The 19,631-nt window shown below is 64.6% G+C and overlaps 1 protein-coding gene across 1 annotated transcript; it reads left to right on the top strand.

The window, feature by feature from the left end:
• Window positions 1–480: 480 nt before the first annotated feature.
• On the top strand, window positions 481–15,216 carry CEP131 (centrosomal protein 131). Its single transcript, XM_086623905.1, has 26 exons — window positions 481–657; window positions 1,562–1,647; window positions 2,391–2,505; window positions 2,888–3,006; window positions 3,168–3,281; window positions 3,391–3,528; window positions 3,848–3,965; window positions 4,748–4,864; window positions 5,838–5,997; window positions 6,132–6,232; window positions 6,359–6,541; window positions 6,877–7,071; window positions 7,177–7,314; window positions 7,888–8,013; window positions 8,108–8,224; window positions 9,677–9,706; window positions 10,870–10,972; window positions 11,298–11,499; window positions 11,809–11,916; window positions 12,125–12,242; window positions 12,423–12,497; window positions 12,584–12,726; window positions 13,009–13,186; window positions 13,293–13,489; window positions 14,919–14,979; window positions 15,081–15,216. The coding sequence occupies exons 1-26, from the start codon at window positions 481–483 to the stop codon at window positions 15,153–15,155; spliced, it is 3,294 nt and encodes a 1,097-aa protein (XP_086480031.1). The 3' UTR covers window positions 15,156–15,216.
• Window positions 15,217–19,631: the final 4,415 nt, after the last annotated feature.

The following is a 19,631-nucleotide window of genomic DNA, read 5'->3' as shown; positions in this document are numbered from 1 at the left end:
TCCCTTGGGAGGTGCCTGTTCAGCATCGCTTCCCGGGGAGCGGGACAGAGGGGCTGTTCCGGGCTCACACGATCCTCTCTCCGCCACGGTCCGTACGGAATGGGGATCCCAGGGTGGGGAGAGGGTTTTTTCCCCTCTTGGTCGCCTGCTGGCCCCGAAGTGGGCATCGCCGCCTGCAAATGGGGCCGCAGGATATGGCATGGCCGGAACATTGGCTCAGAGACAGGAGGAGGTGACCGCTGGTGTCGGGCACCACGAGGGGTTCACCCGGCGCCTCTCCAGGCCTCGTGCCCAGGGTTCTTTGGCACGTGGAAACAACAGAGGAGGGTGTTTTGTCCCGTTGGAAAACGGTTCCGTCTCTGTGTGCCGTTGGCAGGAGACAGCTGGGAGCAGAGCCCGCGGTTTCCTCGCTGCTCAGGACTGGATGCGCTCCCGGTGCCCTCGCTCCTCCGTCTGCCCTGTGCTTCCAGGGGGGCCGCCATGAAGAGCACCCGCAGCGGCTCCTCCTTCCCGGGCCCCGGTTCCGGCAGCGCCGACCTGAGCCTGACGGGCCTCCCCGCCCCGGTCTCGCGGCGCCCCGGCAGCGCCGCTCCCGCCAGGCACGTGGCACGCTCCGTCTCGGTCAGCGCCGACGGCAAACCGAAGAGGAACGCTGTGGTGAGCGCTGGGCAGGAGGGTCCTTCGCCCCCCTGCTGCCCGGGGCAGGGAGACGTGCGGGCACGGGCGATGGGATGCCTGGGTGCACGCCCGCTCTCCCGGCTGCGCTGATCCTGCAGGATGAGCTCAGAGGCGCTGCCAGGGACAGGAGTTGGCACCGGGGAGGGCCCCGGTTCCCCCTGGAGCGTGTGGCACGGCTGCACATTTACGGAGAGCAGCCGTACCAGCTTCAGGAGGGGAGAATCAGGCTGGAGGGGCGAGCAGGGAAGCACGAGGCTTCACCCTTTTCCCTTCCTTGCCCTTCACCTCCCTGTGCCGATTTCCTTCTGGAAACTCCCCAGTTCAGAGTTCTGCCGGATGCTTTCAGGCCCAGCCTGTTCCTTGCCAAGCACCCCCCGTTCCTGGCAGGGCTGGCAGGAGCCGGGGACTCGGCGTCTCGCTGAGCAGGGGCTGCTGTGGGTGTTTTCTCAGCAGTGAGTGAGCCCCAGGGCCTTACTGGGCTCCATTAAGATCCAGCAGTGGTGAGTCTCTGTGCTCTTTGCTGAGCGATCCCTGCTGCCCTGGCAGTTCCTTTGTGCCCGTTCCCAGGGCGGGTAAGGGGCACGGCCCTTCTCGGCTGGGGAGCTCACGCAAACACGTTCCTGCTGGCTTGGCAGCAGCGCTGGAGCCCAAGAGGGAGCGAGGTGGTGGTGTGCTCTGCCTCCAGGAGAGGCTGGCAGCTGTGGGGATGTCGGAAACGTCGTGTCGGGGCTGTGTGGAAGGAGGTGGGAAGGGGAGCGCCGCCAGCAGTGCTATTCTGGGATGGCTGACTCACAGGGGGAGTCTGCCTGGGCCAGGCAGCCCCGCTCCACCTGCCCGTGCCTCCCTGTAACATCGCTGCTGAACGTGGCGCTCTGCTCCGCAGGAGGACGCGGGGTCCCGGGCGATGAACAACCTGCGGAGGTCCAACAGCACCACCCAGGTTAACCAGCGGGTGAACAGCGGGCGCAGGTACGGCTCCAGCCCCTGGCACGTGTCCGTCTGTCCCGTGGAGGCAGCTGTGAGACCCCCACCCTCTGTCCCACCTCTCGTCCCGTGGGGGAACCAGAGCCTTTCACAAAGGGACATTGAGCCCTGTCACACGCGTCGGGGGTCGCAGCCTGGCTGTGGAAAGCAGAAGTCTGTTATTTTGTTGGGAGTGTTTTTTTGGAAGGAAGGTCACTTGATCAGGATTTGGGGAAAGGGAGGGGATTTCTGTGGCTGGGAAGCCTCTGACACAAAAGACGCTCAATTTAATTCCAAGGGACAGCACTGGTGACTTCCAGCAGCCCCTCGTGGACCTTCCAGGCTGTAGCTGGGCTGCGTTAGGAGACAAAACTTCTCCTTCCGTCTCCAGTGACCTCCTAGGGCTGTCTCCGAGTCGTGATTTTCCGTTCTCTTGTTGCCCTGTGCCCATCCCTTTAACATACTCTCCACACGTCATGCTGAAATTTAAAGCTTTATATAAAACCAAATCACTCATGGATTTCCTGACTGCACAAGGATTCACCGTCCCTTTTCTCCTCCGTGTCACGCTGGCAGGCGTGCGGCGGGTTGTCAGAGTGCCCTGCTGCCATCGGAGCGTGCTTCTGGAGCAGCCCGTGTGGGATGGGATCCCTGCTATCGCTGTCTTGCTGCCACGTGTCTCCATGCAATATTAACTGCAGAACATGTGTTCTCTCCTCCTCCCTGCCCTCCCTGGGTTCGGGCTAAAGCTCGGAGCAGATGGGAGACTTCCTGACCTTCTTCGAGAGCGGTTCTGGGGTGAGAAAGAAGCTGGCAAGTCTGAGCAAAACCTCCCCGGAAAAGAAAACCACGTGGAACATCTTGGTGAGGACGGTGGGCTGGCAGCTCTGCTTGCCCGAGGAGCTGGCTGGGTTTGGTGGAGGGCTGGGAGGGTTTCCCTAGACCCGAGGATGGGGCGGTAGGTCTGCGATGGTCAGGCTGGTCCTTCCTCACCCGCAGTCAAAGCTGGTGTGGTTTGAATGGCTGACGTGCCCGGCCAGTCCTCCAGCCTGCCTCGGCCTTGCTCTGCCCAGGGCTTTGGTCCCATCACCTCCGTGCTCCTGGTGAGGCAGGCAGAGCCTGGAGGCCGCGGTGATGGAACAGGTTTCCTGTGTTGAGGAGAAACTGGCTTGTGAGGGCAGAGGGTGGTGCTGGAGGACGTGGGTTTGGCGCTTGGCCGCGCTTACGCCTGTGGACCCCGTGGCAGGACGACCAGCCGCGAGTGTTCCCGGGCCCCGCCGGCTCCCGCGGTGCCCAGCCGCCAGCGGGCATGAGGAGGAAAGAAGCCACCGTGCTCCTGGCAGCCAACTTCACCGCCAACAACAGGTGAGAGGGGCAGTGCTGAACCGGAGCCGGTCTGGTGCTGGGAGGAACTGCTCCGCGTGCTGGCGGTCGGGTGGAGGGTTGCAGCGCAGGGGGTGTGCGTGGTGCATGCTGTCCCCTGCGGATCCAGCGGCTCCTAATACCGCGTCTTCTCTCCGCAAAAGGAGCAACAAGGGCGCGATGGGCAACTGTGTGACCACCATGGTGCACAACAACTACTCCACCACCGAGAAGGGCCCTGCGCCCAAAAGCTCCAACCAGGCGCCCAGCTCCCTCAAGTAAGTGCGGTGAGGTCCTGGCGTGGAGGCTGTGCCCACCCCGTGTTTGTGTGCTGGTGTGGCACAGGAAGGGCAGGATGGTGCCAAGTAGCTTCATCTTCTTCCTTAGCAACGTTGTCAAAGCGACCTCGAATGAGGATGGTGAAGGCAGCAGCTTTGTGAAGTCTCAGAAGAATTTCTCCAGCAATAACATCGTGACCCGCAACAACAACAGGAGGACGGAGGTGACCGAGGAGGAGGCAGAGAGGTGAGGCAGGGCCGGTGGGAAGAGGCAGGAGGACGGTGCCAGGTGGAGGGGTGAGCTCCAGGGGAGCTGGTGCTGGTTTGTTCTTGTCCTGTGGGGCTCCGGATTTGGGAAGGGCCCTTCCTGGTGCACCCGCAGCAGCTGATTCACCCTCCCCGAGACTTGGCTCTGCGCTTCCAGTTGTGCTCATCAGAGGCACAAGTTCCTCCCACCTTGAATGGTCGGTGAGGAGGGGTGTGAGGGGACAGGAGGAGTCCCGGTGCCGCAGGATGGGGTGGTGCTGCCCGGCCGGTGGTCACGCCGACCCTCCCTCTCCCCGCAGGTTCATCCAGCGGGTCAGCCTGGCCGCCGTCACCATCCAGCGCTGGTACCGACGCCACTCGCAGCGGCACCGGGCGGCAGCAGCGGCTCTGGGGCGCTTGCTGGCTTCCAAAAGGGAGGTCAGTCCCGTCCGCCGCCTCCTGCCACGGACCTCTGACCCCGTGTCCCGCTCCCCTCGCTGCGGGGGGAGTTTGAGTCCCATTAGTCGCCAGACCCTCCAGCCCCGACCTGAGCTGTCGGGGGTGACGGGGCTTTGGCTTCCATCTCGCCAGCCCCGTGCAGTCCGGAGAGCTGAGGAGGGTCCCGTCCCGCAGAAAGGTGGGGGGAAGCACGGGTTTGGTTCCAGGGAGCGTTCAGGCTGGGAGCCGCCGGGCTCAGCACCGCACGGCTCCGCTCCACCAGCACCCTTCAGCTGCCAGCAGCTTGGCAGTCGCAGCACAAGTCCTGCTGGATTCTCATTGTCGCGGGCACGCTGGTGGCCGGAGGAGGGATGCCCCTCTCATGCCCTGTCTCAGCTCGTCACAGGGAATCAGTAACGAGTCGGCTCGTTAGAGAGCGACGACTCATCCGCAGCTATTTGTGTTTCTTTGTGTTGAATTATTTATCCCAGTAACGAAGAGTACCACAGCTCTGGCACGTGGGAGTCTATTTTTAAGCCTTGTCTCCTTGGTGGTTTCAGACCCAGATGACTAATAATTACGTTTAGTATCCAAAGAAAATAAGCAGCTCCAAAGTGAAGCTTTTCTCAGGGCTCCTCACCTGCATGGAGGGAAGGTTTGGGGGGATGGAAAGCCGGGATATGGGGTGACCTCAGGTGCGCTGTGCCCTTTCCCACTTGTCTGCTGTGGGTGGTGGGTGCTGGAGAGCTCTCAGTAACATTTCTGACCCTCCCCTCTGGAAGGAAAGGCAGCAGCGGATGGAGGAAGGGAATATTCTGGATTTGCATGAGAGGAAGGATGAGGAACGCCGGAAGATCCGAGAGGAGAAGGCGCGCCTGGCACGACGCGCCGCCATCCAGGTAGGGACAAGGCAAGGGCGTCGTGGTCTGCATGAGACCAGTTAGTTGGCATCTTCTCGCAAGGCAGCGAGAGGGCCTCTCGCCTGCATCTCTGGGGGCTTTGCACGAAGCAGAATTAGAGCCAGCCTTGGAAACGGAGCGCTCCCTACGGAGATGGAGGTGCCGTAGAGCAGTTTCCCGTTGCGCTCCTGCCAAGCCTTGGCAGCTCGTTCGGAGCGTGTGAAGACAGTGCTGGTTTCGATCCGGTTCTTGGGGAAAGGGTGACCATGTTGAAACAGAAAGACCGTAACTGCAGCTCCTCGGAGCGGCCGGGGATGAGAGTGCCCTGGGAAGGGGGCCGCCCTCGGGAAGGGGGTCCCGCCAGGGTGGGCTGAACGCTGCTCTGTGCCTGCTGGCAGGAGGCACCTCGTTGTCTTCGCCCCATTCTTGCTGCAGGAAAGGGCTGGTGCTCCTGGGGCGCAGACGAGGGACTGGCCCGGACTATGGGGAGTTGCCTATTGGCTTGCTGGATAGCTGAAAATTTAAAAAAAACCCTTAATTTCTCTTTGCCCTAAATGGAGTCGTGTTTCGTCAGGGGAGGGTCAGGGTAGACACAGCAGCGAGCGGCAGGAGGACAGCAAAATGCTGCAGCAGCCTCAGCGAACACGTGCTGGTGCCTCCCCAAACCCCCTGGGCTCCGCGGCGGCGCGGCGCTGGGTGGCACGTGGCCCTCGGGACGCGGAGGCCCTTTACAGAGCAGCACAGGACACTGTGAACAGCCTGGCAAGACCCTGGCCACCACCTCCCTTCTGCTCAGAGCTGTTGTTGTGTGCTGTCCCTTTCTCTAAGCAGAGTTGTCCTCGTTAACCCTTTAGCAGCAAGGGTGTGGGTTGTGGCTGTCTCCCAGGCCCTCGCTGGCACGTAAAGCAGCGCAGGTGTGTGTCAGAGCACAGCCTGTGCTGGGCAGGACGCCGATGGCTCGTCTGTCCCTAAGGAACTGCACCAGAAAAGGGCCCAAAAGGCCTTGGACGCAAAGCACTTGGCAGAAGAAGAGCTCGCGCTGGTGAAGGAGAGCAGAAGGGTGGCGAAGAAGAAGCCTGCCCCTGCGAGGAACGTCAGCCCGGCCGGCAGCGGCGCCAAAGCCAATAACGCTGGTGAGCCCCTTCCGTGGGTCTGCGATGCTTTTGGAGCGGCTGAGGGAGGAGGGTGGGGGGTGGTTCTCACTCTGGGGAGCTGCTTTGAAGGGGCTGGTTGGCTCAAGTGCCTGAGAACAGTCTGGTTCCTGCAGAGGCCAACTTCCACTCCGTAGCTGCAGAGCCAGAGGAAAGGGGCCTCACAGAGCTTGGCTCCGTGCCCTCGCGGGAGCCTGGAGCAGAGGACAAGCTGCAGGTGGGTCTGGCTTTGCCTCATGGGGCTCCTGGCACCAGCTGTTCTGCTGAGGTGGCTTTGGAGCCTTCGTTGACTTCTGGGGAGACCCAGCAAACTCTTGTACTGCAAAGTGCGTCTTGTCCCTAGGATGTGAGCTCCAGAGAGACGGGTGGCGAGGATCTGGAGACGGTGGTGACTGCTGTCAGCAGGGCTCAGTCCAAGGTCACGCTCAGCGAGCTGCTGGACACGCTCAGGCTGTTGGAGGAAGAGCCAGAGCTCCTGCCCCCACCGAAGGTCTTCAAGAAGGACAGATGTGCCTGGATGGATGGGGTAGGCAGTGGGCAGAGGCTGATCTCATCCACCCACAGGCAGTGATGGCTGCCCAGTGGGAGCGGGTTCCCTGTGGGCTGCCCTCTCCCAGTGCTTGCTGGGTGGTGGGGGGTGAGAAACGCAGCTGGTTCACTGCTGGAGAAGGCAGCAGAGATGTTTGGTGCAGCCAGTGCTTGGGCAGCTGAACGGAGGAGCCAAATCGTGGGAGGGCTGTGGCGGGAGCGGGGTGAGCCCAGAGGATAAGGCTGGTCACTGGGGTGCAGCGATGGAGAAGAGCCAGCACCTCTTCTCCCGAGCCTTCCCCTGGGCGCCCATCCACAGCTGTGTCTGCTCAGCAGGAGCCCAGTTCCAATTCCCTGACTGCCGATAACTTGGAGAAGTTTGGGAAGCTGAACCACTCCCCGGGGGTCCCCGAGGACGGGGCCCTGCTCTCGGAGGCCAAGCTCCAAAGCATCATCAGCTTCCTGGATGAGATGGAGAAGTCGGAACAGGAGAGGCCCAGGTCGGCCGCCTCGGCCACGCAGCGGGAGGTGAGTGCTGAAGCAAGACCCCATCTCTGTTGGTCCCCCGTCTCCTTGTCCTGGTTCCAGGTGGTGCCTACCACCTTTTAATCCGTTTTTTTCCCTCTGTTGCAGGGTCTCCTCTCGGAAGAGGAGCTGGCTCACTTGGAGCAGGCGTCGGCTGTTGCCACAGAGGTCACGAGCTCCATCATGAGGCTGAAGCTGGAAGTGGAGGAGAAGAAGCGAGCCATCAGCCTGCTGCAGACAGCCCTGGTGCGTGGGCCAGATGTGCTTGGTGGGGAGCGAAGGCCGAGAGCCCTCAGCAGATGTTTCTCGGGGCCGTGGCTTTGAAGCACGAGGTCAGGGCTCTGTGAATAGGGCTTCCCATCCATGTTCCCAGCGAAGTACTGCAGCCTTCCCGGAGCCAGTGCCGAGGAGCCGGAGGGCCCGAGGGCATGCCTTGGTCCCGGTCACTGTTAGCGTGGGAAAGATCTGCGAGGTCCTTCCCGGCCTGGCGTGGGCTTCTCTCCGATTTCTCCTTGCTGCCCGCCCTGATTTGAAAACCTTCCCCAAACTCCGCTCCCTGTCAGGGGCCTGACGAGTCCCGAAGCCCTCGGTCAGGACCTGGGCTGAACTCTTGTCCTGTGTCCCATGGGGGTTTGGGCGTTCTTGCCTACAGCGGGGTGGGAGGTGAGGCCCTGTGAGTACCAGGACTCTGAGTCAGCTCTGGTCCTCCGTGCTCCAGCCTGGCAGTGCCTTCCAGGCTCGGTAGTTATCTGCTGTGCACATGCTGGGGCTGCTGTAACTTCTCACGTCTTGTGGCTGTTTCTCCCCTGCATCCCAAAGGCTCAGCAGAGGGAACTGACTGTCCGGCACGTCAAACAGACCGAGGAGGAGCTCAGCCATCAGCTCAGGCTGCAGCGGGAACAGTACGAGGCAGCTATCCAGAGGCATCTGGCCTTCATTGACCAGGTAATCCCTCCTCCCAACTCGGACTCGTGCTTCTGAGGCCAGAAGCAGAGGTGGCTGTACCCTCTGCCTGATGCCCCTTCTCCGCCCTGCCCAGCTCCTTGATGATAAGAAGGTGCTGAGTGAGAAGTGCGAGGCTGTGGTAGCTGAGCTGAAACAAGTGGACCAGAAGTACGGCAAGAAGATCAGCCAGATGCAGGAGCAGCATGAGCTGGTGAGGGGGCAGGGAGAGCAGACGTGCCATGGCCAGTGTTGGTTGGTTTTGCTTAAATGAGGCCTTTGTCCAGAGCAGTACGGTCTCCCTCACCTCCGGCCGTTCTGGGGAGCCCTTCTCTGTGCACAGAAGGTCCGTGTCACCCGCGGAGCTTTGCCCTGGCTCCCCAAGAGGCTGCCGTCCTCTGCTGCCCAAAGCCAGGTGCGTGGGACTGAGCAAGAGACAGTGCCAGGTGCCAGGGAGTCTGCTCAGAAAGACCCTTCCCACACCTGCTGCTGTGGACAGAGCTCTCCCCTGGCTGGGGGGCGACTGGGGGATCTCGCTGCGGCAGAGGGGAAAGCACGTGCTGGCACAAACCTGATGCCACAGAGGAATTTGTACCTGTGGCCATATCCTCCCAAGCTGGGTGACCTCCATTCCCTTTGTGGGAGCGGGGCTGCTCTCGGAGCTCAGTGGGGATAAGATTGTAAAGGAACATGGAGTATATGAGCAATAGTACCCCAGGCCTCCGTGGCTTTTGCTGGGCTGTTGCCCTGACCACCACCCAAACACATGGAGAGCTGTTTTCCCCGGCGAGGATGTGCTGCCGGCTCGTGGGAGCGGCTGGCAGCTTCCCTCGGGACCATGCAGAGCTCCCTCACCCGCAAACCCGGCCAGCTCGGCTTGCCCTGTGCCAGGCCTGGCAGGAGGGCAGCTCTGCGGGCTCGCTGCTCTGCCACGGGGCTGATCCCGGCCCCGCTCCCCTTTGGCCTCATGGCCGAGCTCGAGCCCGTGGCTCTGGAGCGGGGCAGGCGTTGGCAGGGATGCCCTCACCAAACGGAGCGCAGGCTCGCTTTGCCGTGCTGTTTGAGGGTGAGTTTGGAGCCCAGCCGTGAGGAAGAAGCCAAGAGGAAGAAGCCAGCGCCATGTTGCTGTGCTTGGTGCCCCTTCCCTTGGAGGGACGGGGCTGGGTTGGCCGCTGCAGCCTGCGCAGGGCAGAGGAGATGCTCCATGGTGCCTCGCTCTTTGCTCGCAGCAGGGCAGCTGCAGTGGGAACAGCCCAGGAACCCTCCTGTGTTTGCTCTGTGCCCTCTGTGTTGGCCGTGCTCCCGGTGAGCCGGGCTCCCGGCTCTGCCCTATGGCTCCCTGCTTCCTCCGCGTGGTGGAGGGCAGCCACGGAGTAACGTTTGTCCCCGTGGGCATCCCCTGGTCGCCAGAGCAGGCTCCCGGCCACGCGGCACGCTCCCTGGCCCTGCCCTTGCCCCAGAGCCGCCGTCACCAGCGGTGCTGCCGGGCTTTCCTGTGACCGCCGGAATCGGCTGTGCCCCCCCCACTCCTGCGGGACCCCCGCCTGCCCTGCCCGCAGCGCTTGCCTACGGCTGTTTGGCTTTGCCCCTCTCCTCTCCCGCCGCCCCTCTCCCCTGTGACTGCGGTTCCCCTTCTCTCTCCATCCCCTCCTTTCTTTCTCCCCAGGTCTGGCGCACTTTGGGCCCCTTTTGCGAGGTAAATGTGGTCTTTGCTCTTTTTTGTGCCTTGCCCTGCTGCTCTTGTGCCCGCTCCGGCCCCGTTGGCACCTGCAGGCAGCGGGGCTGGGCTGGGAGCTCCCCGCTCCGCAGCAGGGTCGGCCCCGCGATGGAGCCCCTTTGCCCCGGGCTGCGTGCTCCGCTGCTGCCTGCAGGCTGTCCCTGTCTCCCCGTGCCCGTTTTCCTGCTCTTTTTTCCCTAAGAGCGAGTCCCGGGCTGCGCGGGCAGCCCCCTGCTGTTCCCCGCACGATGACCAGGGAACGAGCTCCTGGGTGCCCAGCCGCACGCTCGTCCTGCGGAGCTGTGCCGCGTCCCACGTCCTGCGTGCAGACCTCATCTGCCCGTGCCCAAACGGAGCCCGTTTGGCCAGGCTGGGCCTTCCGTCGGCCCGTGCCTTTCTCGCCAGAAACCCCAGCACAGAAGTACATGGCCGAGTGCGTCGAGCAGCTTTTTCCGACGGGAGTGCTGGGGAAGAGCTCCGTGGGCAGCAGAACGTGGGTGTTTCTCCAGCCCTTTTGCTGGAGAGGAGAGCGAGGAGATAGACACAGGCAGAGGAAGCGAGAGCCGGGGCTGTACCAGGGCTGTGCCACGGCTGCACTGGGGCTGTGCAGCCTTCGTGGCTTTGAAGAGTTTTGGGGTGCTGCAGGAGATCGGTGCCGCAGTGCTGGGAGCTGTGCCTGTCCGTCTGTCTGCCCTCCTGCCGGAGACTCTTCCATGTCAGGGAGAGGGAAGGTGGGAGAAGGTGGCATCCTGGCACACAACCACGTATCTGCTGGCAGCTGGGCTGCCTGGCACGTGAGGACCGTTGGCAGCCCCACGTTCCCCTCTCCCCTCTGTAGGTGCTCTCGTGTCTCAGCCACAGCCGGCAAGTGCTTTCCCAAGGGTTTTGCTCTTTCCCCTGTGCTCAAGGTCTGGGGGGTGGCAGCAGCCCCCTCCCATGAGAGAGAGAAGGCACTGGGAAAGCCTCGGGCTGCTTCTCCGGACTGGGAGAACGTGCCTGGCTGGGGCTGTGCGAGTCGTCTGCACGTAGCTCGGGCCGTCTGCTCCTGCCTGCGACTTCGCTCTCAACAGCCGGGCTCCCATGCTCTCGGGGATTTCCTCCCCTGGCTTATCCCTGAAGGTTTCCCGTTTGCTTCCAAACAGGAGATCAAGAAACTGAAGGAACTGATGAGCGCAACCGAGAAAATCAAGCGGGAGAAGTGGATCGATGAGAAGACCAAAAAGATCAAGGAAATCACTGTGAAAGGTGCGGGCACGTTCCCTTGGCAGCGGCTGGAGCTGGGCCGGTGTGGGGGTCACTGCTGGTCCGGGCGAGGGGCCGCGTCTGCAGGAGCTGCTGGTGGCTCAGGGAAGAGCTGCTCAGCGCGGGCAGTCTCTGCTCCCTGTGAGGGGTAGGGGCAGATGCCAGAGGGCAAGAAAGCCTGTGCGTGCTCGCCCCCCCTTTTTACCAGTCCCTCTTTGCCAGTCGAGGTGTTCGCAGCCTCCTCGCCAGCTGGCAGGGCCGAGGGCACCGGTGTTGGTGTCTGGACAGCCCCGAGGCCGAGCAGTAACTGTCCTTCCCGCTGCCCCAGGGCTGGAGCCGGAGATCCAGAAGCTCATCGCCAAGCACAGGCAGGACATCAGGAAGCTGAAGATGCTGCATGAAGCCGAGCTGCTGCAGTCGGACGAGCGGGCGGCCCGGCACTACAGCCGGCAGGCGGAGGAGCTGCGGGGCCTGCTGGAGCGGGAGAAGGAGGAGCAGAGCCAGCGGGAGAGGGAGCTGGCCCGGCAGAGGTACGTCATTGCAGTGGGGGGCTCAGCAGTGGGGTGGGGCTCACAGCATGGGGGTGGCGTCCAGCACCCTTGTGCCAGTGGGTTCCCAATATTTGCAGCAGTTAAAATCCGCAGGGAGCAGCCCCTTTCTCTCCAGCAGCCTGAGGTGGGAGATGCCAGTGAACCAGGGGCATCCTCTGGAGTTGGGCCAGCCCTTGGTCAACTGTGGATGGGATGGGATGGGATGGGATGGGATGGGATGGGATGGGGCAGGGTGGGGAGGTGGACGAATGCCCAAAGGCACATCCCTGAGGCTGCTCTGCCCCGCAGATGTGAGCAGCAGCTGGAGCAGGAGGAGCAGGCGCTGCAGCAGCAGCGGCGCCGGCTCTACGCAGAGGTGGCCGAGGAGAAGGAGCGGCTCAGCCAGCAAGCGGCCAGGTGAGAGGGCTGGCAGCAGGGCTGGCAGCAGGGCTGGCACCAGTGTCCGCACTGCAGCCGAGGGCTGGAGCAGCCCCGAGCTCGGGAGCAGTGGGTCTAGTTTCTGCTGATGGGAGGAGGGCTGGTGCTTGAGGGGGGCCAAGCCCGAGGAGGGGGTGGCGAGGCTGGGCCAGCGTGGACGTTGGGAGCTGGGTCCGTGTGCGGGCAGGCAGAGAGCGGAGGCAGAGGAGCTGCGGCAGCAGCTGGAAGCGAGCAGCTCGGCCGTCACCAGGGCGCTGAAGGAGGAGTACGCGAAGGAGAAGGAGGAGCAGGAGCGGCGGCATCAGGTCTGCTTTTCCTCTTGTCTCTGGGGCCTGGGTTGCTGTTCTGGGGTGCCAACGGTCTGGGCCCCAGCACATGGCTGTGGTGACGCATGCTGGCACCGCTGAGCCCCGTAGCCCCACCGGGGCGGTGCCAGGGTGCCGCGGCTGCCGGAGCTGAGCGATTGTCTTCTTGTCTCTCTGCAGGCAGAAGTGAAGTTGCTGAAAGACCGACTGGAGATGGAGAAGCAGGCCTGGGAGGCGAACTATGTGAAGAAAGAGGTGACGGCGAGGGCTGCCCTTCTCCAGAGGTGCCACCCTCGGGCTCCGAGAGGGATTGAGGCAGCGTTTGCCGTCTCTGTCCCCAGGAAGCCTGGCTGCTCTCCCGGGAGCGGGAGCTGCGCGAGGAGGTGAGGAAGGAGCGGGACAAAGAGATCGAGTTGGTGATCCAGCGCCTGGAGACCGACATGTCCTTGGCCAAGGAGGAGTGCGAGAGGGCAGCAGAGAACAGGTAGGGGGGCGAGGGAGGAAGGATCCTGCAAGTCCCAGCTCCTTGTGGCTCGTCCCCTTCCCAGAGCCCTTCTGAGCTCTGGACACTGGAGCTCGCGGGTGTGAGCAGGGTTAGCACTGTCAGGAGCGGCCGGTGGGGCCAAGTTTACCTCTTGCTTGAGGAAACAGCCCTGGATCTCCCGTGGGACAGATCCCCCTCTCCTCACCACTGTGTCGCGGTCCATCCTGCAGCGAGAAGGTGGCTTGGGATGGTCCCTGCCACCCTGTCCTTTCCTCCCATTAGGATTAAGAGGATCAGAGACAAGTATGAGGTGGAGCTCCAGGAGCTGGAGAGGTCTGAGCGGAAGCTGCAGGAGCGCTGCAATGAGCTGAAGGGGCGGCTGGCAGAGCTGGAGGGGGAGAGCATTCGTCTGCAGGGCCTGCTGAAGCACAGGGAGCAGGAGGTGGAGGAGATCCGGAAGGTGGGTGAGGAGCAGAGCCTGGGGCTCCTCTCCCTGCCCCGTGCCCTGCCTGGCTCCGTCGCCCTGTGCCCATCAGCGCCTCCATGTCATCTCTGCCCCGCTGCAGATGAGGGACCAGCTGGCCCAGGAGCGGAGCAGCCTGGCAGAAGTGATCCGGCAGGAGTTTGCGGAGAGGCTGGTGGGGACAGAGGAGGAGAACAAGCGGCTAAAGGCGGAGATGGCAGAGATGAGAGCCCGGCAGCGCCTGGAGCTCGACAGAGTGCTGCGGGAGAAGGACGAAGAGCTGGAGGAGGTTCACAGGAGGTGAGGCTGCCTGGGCTTCGCTGCCCCAGGCTGGGCTCATAGCTGGGGCTGTGGGTGCAGAGCTGGCCCGGGCTGCGTTGCAGGAGCGTGTCCGCAGTGCTGCATCCTCGGGCATGGCTTCCAGTCCTGTTGGGGCAAAACGGCAGCAGAATCCCCCGAGCTGGCTGCCTGCTCAGCCATCGTGAATCCTCTGGCCCTTGGGACTTCTAGCCTGCTCCGTGTCATCCTGTCCCCTCCCCTTGGGCGCCTGGAGGACGCGAGTGTCAGGCCGGGTGGCCGGAGCAGCATGAGGGCTCCTGCCAGGAGAAGCCAGTGGTGCACGGCTCCGTCTGCGGTTCCTCCCTGGCAGGAGCACGGCGAGCCGGCCGGGCTCACGGCCAGCTCCTGGAGGGCTCCGCTGTAGGGAGTGTGCCATACCTGTGATCACAACCACGGCACCTGCTGTGCAGATCTGCCGCTCTGGAGGGGCCAGGCAACCCGTTTCCCCCCACTGAGCATCGGGGAGGGAGCAGCCCACTGCTGGCTCTGGGCTTGGAGGTTGAGGGCAGCTGCGCCATCCCCAAAAAGCTCTGGGGACCCCGGCTGTCGGCTGCACAGCACCCCAAGACCTGGTTGGCAGGGGGCAGGGGCTGTGCATGCCCGCAGGGCTCTGGGCTGTGCCGTGGTGTTCGGCTCCCGGTGCTGGGAGCGGGGCTCAGCCTTGGGCAGCACCGTGGGGCTTCTTCTCCCCTGGAGTCTGCCTGCGGGGAGGCATTTTGCAAGTGCAGGGAGAATCGGAAGGGGAAGCACCTTGCCTCCCTCGGGAGCTCTTTCTGCGTGGGGCAGAGCCGTCCCTCCTGTCGGGGTCTGTATGGAGCTGCTCACCCCCAGCTGCAACGAGAGGCTGTTGGATCTGGGAAAGCACATGGAGCTCGTCCAGCTTTCCCAGATCCTGCCAAGTGATTCCTGCTCCTAGAGCCAGGGTCCTACCTTGAGTATGAGATAACAGCGCTCCCCTTTGCACTTCCATCCCTCACGTACAGCCTGGCAAAGGCTGAAACGCAAAGTCTGGTGCTCTGAGAGCCGCGGGGAAGAGTCCAGCCAGGAGGCAGCAACCGTGGGCTTGAGCAATGGGAAGAACCCAGGGAAAAACCCTCCCTGGGTCCTGTTAATTAATTAACTCCTGTGGAGCTGATGTCTCCTCCTTCCTCTGGCTGACTTGATCCGAACTATGTAACGCTCGCCAAGGGAACACAGGCACTTCTAGCGTGGAATGGCACCTCGGGCGCAGAGCTGCTGCTTTTTGGCCCGCTGCAGCGTGCTGGGGCGGGGGGAGAGGGGCTGCACTCCCCCAGTGCTGGAATCGCCCTCCTGGGGCACGGGGCCAGGCTGGTTTTGGGGCTGGGCACTGGGGACGGGGTCCTCAGCCCCTCTGTGTCCGTGCGCTCAGGGTGAAGACAGCGGTGGTGAGGAAGGAGGAGAGCGTGAGCAGCCTTCGGAAGCAGTACGAAGTGAGTGAGGGGGTGGCCAGCCCCGACCCCCCCCTGCCCCCCCGGGCCGCGGCTCTGCCCCGGGGCGCAGCGAGCTCTCCCTGTCCTGTGCTCTCTTGCAGGCAGCTGTGCAGAGAGCCGACCGCCTGGAAGCCCTCCTGGAGCAACAGCGGAAGCAGCTGCTGGGCACCGCATGAGCACCGCGCCGGGCAGGGCTGGGGGTGCTCCAGGGTGCCCGCCGCACCCACGCTTGGGGCAGCAGACAGTGATGGATGTGTGGGACTGGGTTTAGGCTCTCCCTTCCCTCCCCTCCATCCTTGTTTTCCACAGCCTGCTCCCGGTGCCGTGGGCAGCCTTCCGGTGCTGGGTGGTTGTGTTTTAACAATAAACCTGCGCTGGTTTCTACTCTGTTTCTGTTTGTCCTGTCCCCGGGGGATGGGGGGGCCTCAGCCCCACGGGCATCCGCCGCTTCTTTGTTGGTGTGTTTGTCCCTCCCTGCACATATCGGTGCCAGGGCATGAGCGGGCAGCAGACCCTCCCTACCCCCTGTTCCTGCGTCCCAAGACCTTCCCCAGGGTGGGATGTGTGGGAGCTGCGAGCCAGGGCCGAGCTGGGGGACGGGAGCTTCCTCTTGAGAGCAGCTGGAAATTTTCAGGTCAGAACTCGTGTTCTCCACTGTTCCCACCAGCTGGCGAGGGATGGGTAGAGGTGGGAGCCATCACCCCGCAGCCCAAGCCTGCGCGTGCTGGCTCTGAGGGTGCCCAGCTCCCTGATCTGTGCCGTCCTTCCCCTCCTAAAACGAAATATCCGGGATGATGCGGGGAGGCACGGCCGGGGCAGGATGTGGTCCCGCAGCCTTGGCTACCTGCAAATCTGTCGGCACCCGTGACAGCGACGGGAAATGCCTGGGCCGGGCCAGCGGCATCTGTTTCCTCTCGGCGGGAGTGTGCGACCGCTCCTCGGCAGCCTCTTCCCTCCCCGGAGGCCGGGGCTCGGGACAGGGGCCAGCAGATTTTTGGTCATCGGAGTCCCAGTGGGTTTCCCATTGCTCCTGCCAGCCGGGACTCCCGCTGCCAGAGCACCCCTTCCTCCCGGGGAAAAACAGCGGGGTGACCCCACGGCAATGTGGAGCTGCAGGGTGAGGGGCGGAGGGGCCCCTGGTCGCCCCGGGAAGCTGCAGAGGAGCTCACCCGCTTCCCAGCGCTGGCGTTTGTCCTGGCGCGGGCTCCCGGTTGCAGCTCCCAGGGGTGACATGGTCCTGAGGCGCCCAGGGGTGCCAGCAGCCCACGGACACCCCTTACGCTGGCTCCTCCAGCCCCGGGGTGCTGCTGGCAGAGGGTGCCCGGGTCCTGCCCCGCTCCTTTCCCCTCTGGGCTGGTGGAGCCACCGGCCATGCCCGTGCCCACTTCCCCCTCGCCGAGCGACTGCTCTTGGCCACCCGGATGAGCAGCGAGGCCGGGGAGGAGAAGGCGGCCCCGCTGGGCACGGTGCTTGTTTTCACTGTTGCTGCTTTTCTGACGCCTGTTTCCTGAGCGTCGCTTCCGTCCTCTGCTCCTCCGCAGCCTCCGCTTGGGCCACCCAGAGCCTTTCGCCGGCGCCTCCTGCCCCGGCTGGGCGCTGCTCTGGTTAAATCCGTTAATCACATGAAATCTGGCACGGGAGCAGAAGAGGGAACCAGACCCTGTGCTGCCAGTCCCGGCCCCGTTGGCCCTGGGTAGGATGGCAGCACCCTGTGCCCCTGTCTGGCATTGCCAACTGTGGGGTGAGCACCCGTGCACGGTCCCCTGGGTGCCCCACGTGCCCACCCGTGCTCCCGCAGCCTCCCTGGCGGCTCAGCCCTCCCCCGGGGCTCCCCCAGCATCTCCCCAGCCCTGCCCCTCCCCAGCACCGCCGAGGCTCATTTCTAGGCCAGTGCCCGGTTCAGGCATGAATAAATCAGCGACGTTGCATAACCGGGGATGCAGGTTTTCGCCGGATCGCTGCCTGCGCCCTGCCGCTGCACCAGCACCCGACGCCCACCTCCCCACCCCCCCAGGGGTCTGCTGGGACTGGGGCTATTGGCCACGTGGCACAAGCTCTGTCCCTGCCGGCCAGCGGCACGGCGGGCGGTTAGCGAGGCTCTCGGTGGCGGTGCGGCCGTCGCCGGCTCTGCCAAAGATCCCCAATTAAGGAGCCCTTCTGCCCCCAGCCCGGGATTAGGTGGGATGAGCGGAGCCCGTTGGCTGCCGGCGGCCCCGACCGCGGCGCCGGGAAGGAGGTCAGGAGCGCAGGGTGCTTTTGGCAGCCGCCGCGCAGAGATCGCGGCTCAATCTGGTGTCTGCCCGGGAGGGGATTAACCGCGGCCCAGACAAATCAGCCGGGAAGACGGAGCAAGTCGGCAGGATCCGTGCGGGGTAATCTCCCCTGCTAATTGGGGCGAGCGTGCTGCTCGCCTGCCCGAGACACGGCAGCACTGCCCGGCCAAGGAGGTGACACCGGTTGGGCTGAGCACCAGGGCTGTCACTGGGTGAGGAGGGTGCCCGGGCATGGGACTGCCATGCGCAGGGTCCTGGCTGAGCTGAGGGTCCCAGGTCTCCCCAGGGAGGGCAGGGCAGTGCAGCCGGGCTGGGCAGGCACCGTCCCCGCCTGACCGCATCCTCACCCCCCATCCCCATCCCTATCCCAGCCCCAGTCCACCCCTGTCCTTGTCCTCTTCCCTATCCCATCCTCATCTCCATCCCACTCCCATCCTCATCCTCATTCCCATCCCATCCTGCCCCAGACACAGGCTGTGTTGGGCTCCTTCATGCCGGGAGGGCAGGGACGCCAGGCACCGGGGCTGCCTCTGCAGGGAGCTGCCCCGTCACCCCCGAACATGATGCCCAGGTGATTTCATCCCCTCCCACTCGCTGAAGCCACCACTGCTCCTGCCCAGCGATGGGAAGGCCTCGAGCTCGTCCCCCTGCCGCCCCGCCATCGGGACCATCTGCATGTGCTCCAGGCACTGGGATGGATGGGCACCCAGCACAGGCTGTGGGACGAGCTGGTGGGTGCTGGTGGGGGCTCTGCGCAGCCACCCACCCCCACCTGCATCCAGGCTCACCGTGACTCAGCCGGTGCCAGCTCAGCCACGCAGGAGCGGGTCTGGCTGTGCAAACCGCCCCGGCAGAGCGTGGCCACCTGCTCCCCATGAAACCACGGCTGCTCCAGTGGGCGCAGATGCCACCGCAGCTCCAAGAACGCCCAAATTCCCCCCCGAGGGTGCCGGGCACTGTGTGTGGGGGGGCAGCACAGGGTTTGCTCAGCTGCTCTGAGGCCCGGGAAGGCAAATGGGGCAGCTCGGGGGGCTCCCAGGCTGCGCTGAGCAGGCACGCAGGGACGTGGCCCTTTGCACGGACAGGAGGGATCAGGGACCTGTGGGGTGGCTTGCGGGGCAGTGGGGAGCAGTGGGATGCCATGGGCTGTGCCCCAGCCAGGGTGCACCAAAAGCAAAATGCATGATGAGGGGGTCAGCGGTGCCCTGCTACCCCTCGTAGAGAGACCTCGTGGCTGCGCGGGTCGGAGCCGCTCCGGAGCAGCGGAACGCGGAGGCTCGGGAGAAGCGAGCTGGCTCCGGCTGATGGGAGCGTGTTTATTCTCCCAGCAGTCTGTAATTTTTCCAGCCCCGTATCTATTTGTGGCGACGTGACATGTGCGGCGTGGTGTTCTTTGCAAGCTTGAAGCCTTGTAAAAAATTAATCGTGGACGCAAAATTTGGTTTTAAATATTAAACCCGACTGTGGTGAAGCGCGAGCCCCGTGCCAAGAGCTGAGCCCCGTGCGGGGTGGGCCGATGTCCCGCAGCGGCGGCTCCCAGACGGGGGCTCCCAGGGATGGGACCATCCCACCATGACCCCGAAGCGAAGTCCAGCCTGGGTCCCAGCTGCTCTCCGGGGCTGGGTGGGCTCGGGGACCTGTGGCACCCGCAGCTTTGCTGGGGAGCTGGTTAAGGGCCGCGGGTGAAGCCGGGGGCTGTTCCCTGCCAGGCGGTTTTTAGAGGATCCCACATTTGGAGGGCACAGTCCCATGTGCCAGGGCTGCGGCGTCGAGCACACGAGGCCGAGCCATGCGGCCCCGCAGCGGGGCAGCCCCCCGGCCCGACAGGGACCCCGCACCGCGGGGCTGGCCCGGCAGCTTCGTGCGGTGCTGCCGGAGGGGCTTTGGCCGCCGTCCTGGGCTGGGTCTGGGGGCTGCGGGGCCGCGGTGATGCGGTGCGCGGGGCTGCGGGGGGATGCGTGGGGCTGGCTGGGGGGCGAGGGACCGGCTGGAGGGCACAGCCGCCTGTCCCGTCCCTGATCCCCATCCCTGGTCCCGTCCCCGGTCCCGGGAAGCCGGCAGTGCCCGGGGCGGGTCAGCACCGGAACAGCTCCGCGGGGCTTGGGGGGCGGTGGCTGCCCCTCGGGGGATCCCGGCTCCGCTCCCGGGGGGGGTCCCGGCGGGCCCCGTCCGCCCCGTCCGGGCCGCGCGGGGGCGGCGGTGGCGCGTCCCGGGGGAGCGGCGGGTCCCGGTGCGGGCCCGGGGCTGCGGCTCCGCCACCTGCCGCCCCCGCCCGCCGGAGCCCGCTGCTCGGCGGCGGCGGCGGCGGCGGCGCGGCCCCTCCCCGGGGCACGGGGCGCGGGGCCGCGGCGGCCGCCATGGAGGAGGAGCCGCCGCCGC

This window comes from Tauraco erythrolophus, chromosome 20 (genome assembly GCF_009769465.1).
Source record: "Tauraco erythrolophus isolate bTauEry1 chromosome 20, bTauEry1.pri, whole genome shotgun sequence".
Classification (NCBI taxonomy): domain Eukaryota; kingdom Metazoa; phylum Chordata; class Aves; order Musophagiformes; family Musophagidae; genus Tauraco; species Tauraco erythrolophus.
This window is presented reverse-complemented; position numbering and strand designations above follow the sequence as displayed.

Bases quoted from the DNA above. Each gene is read 5' to 3' on its own strand.
- CEP131 (XM_086623905.1), top strand. From the start codon at position 481: ATGAAGAGCACCCGCAGCGGCTCCTCCTTCCCGGGCCCCGGTTCCGGC. The intron at 3,007-3,167 runs GTGAGAGGGGCA...TCTCCGCAAAAG, and splicing joins AACTTCACCGCCAACAACAG to GAGCAACAAGGGCGCGATGG. The intron at 8,014-8,107 runs GTAATCCCTCCT...CGCCCTGCCCAG, and splicing joins ATCTGGCCTTCATTGACCAG to CTCCTTGATGATAAGAAGGT.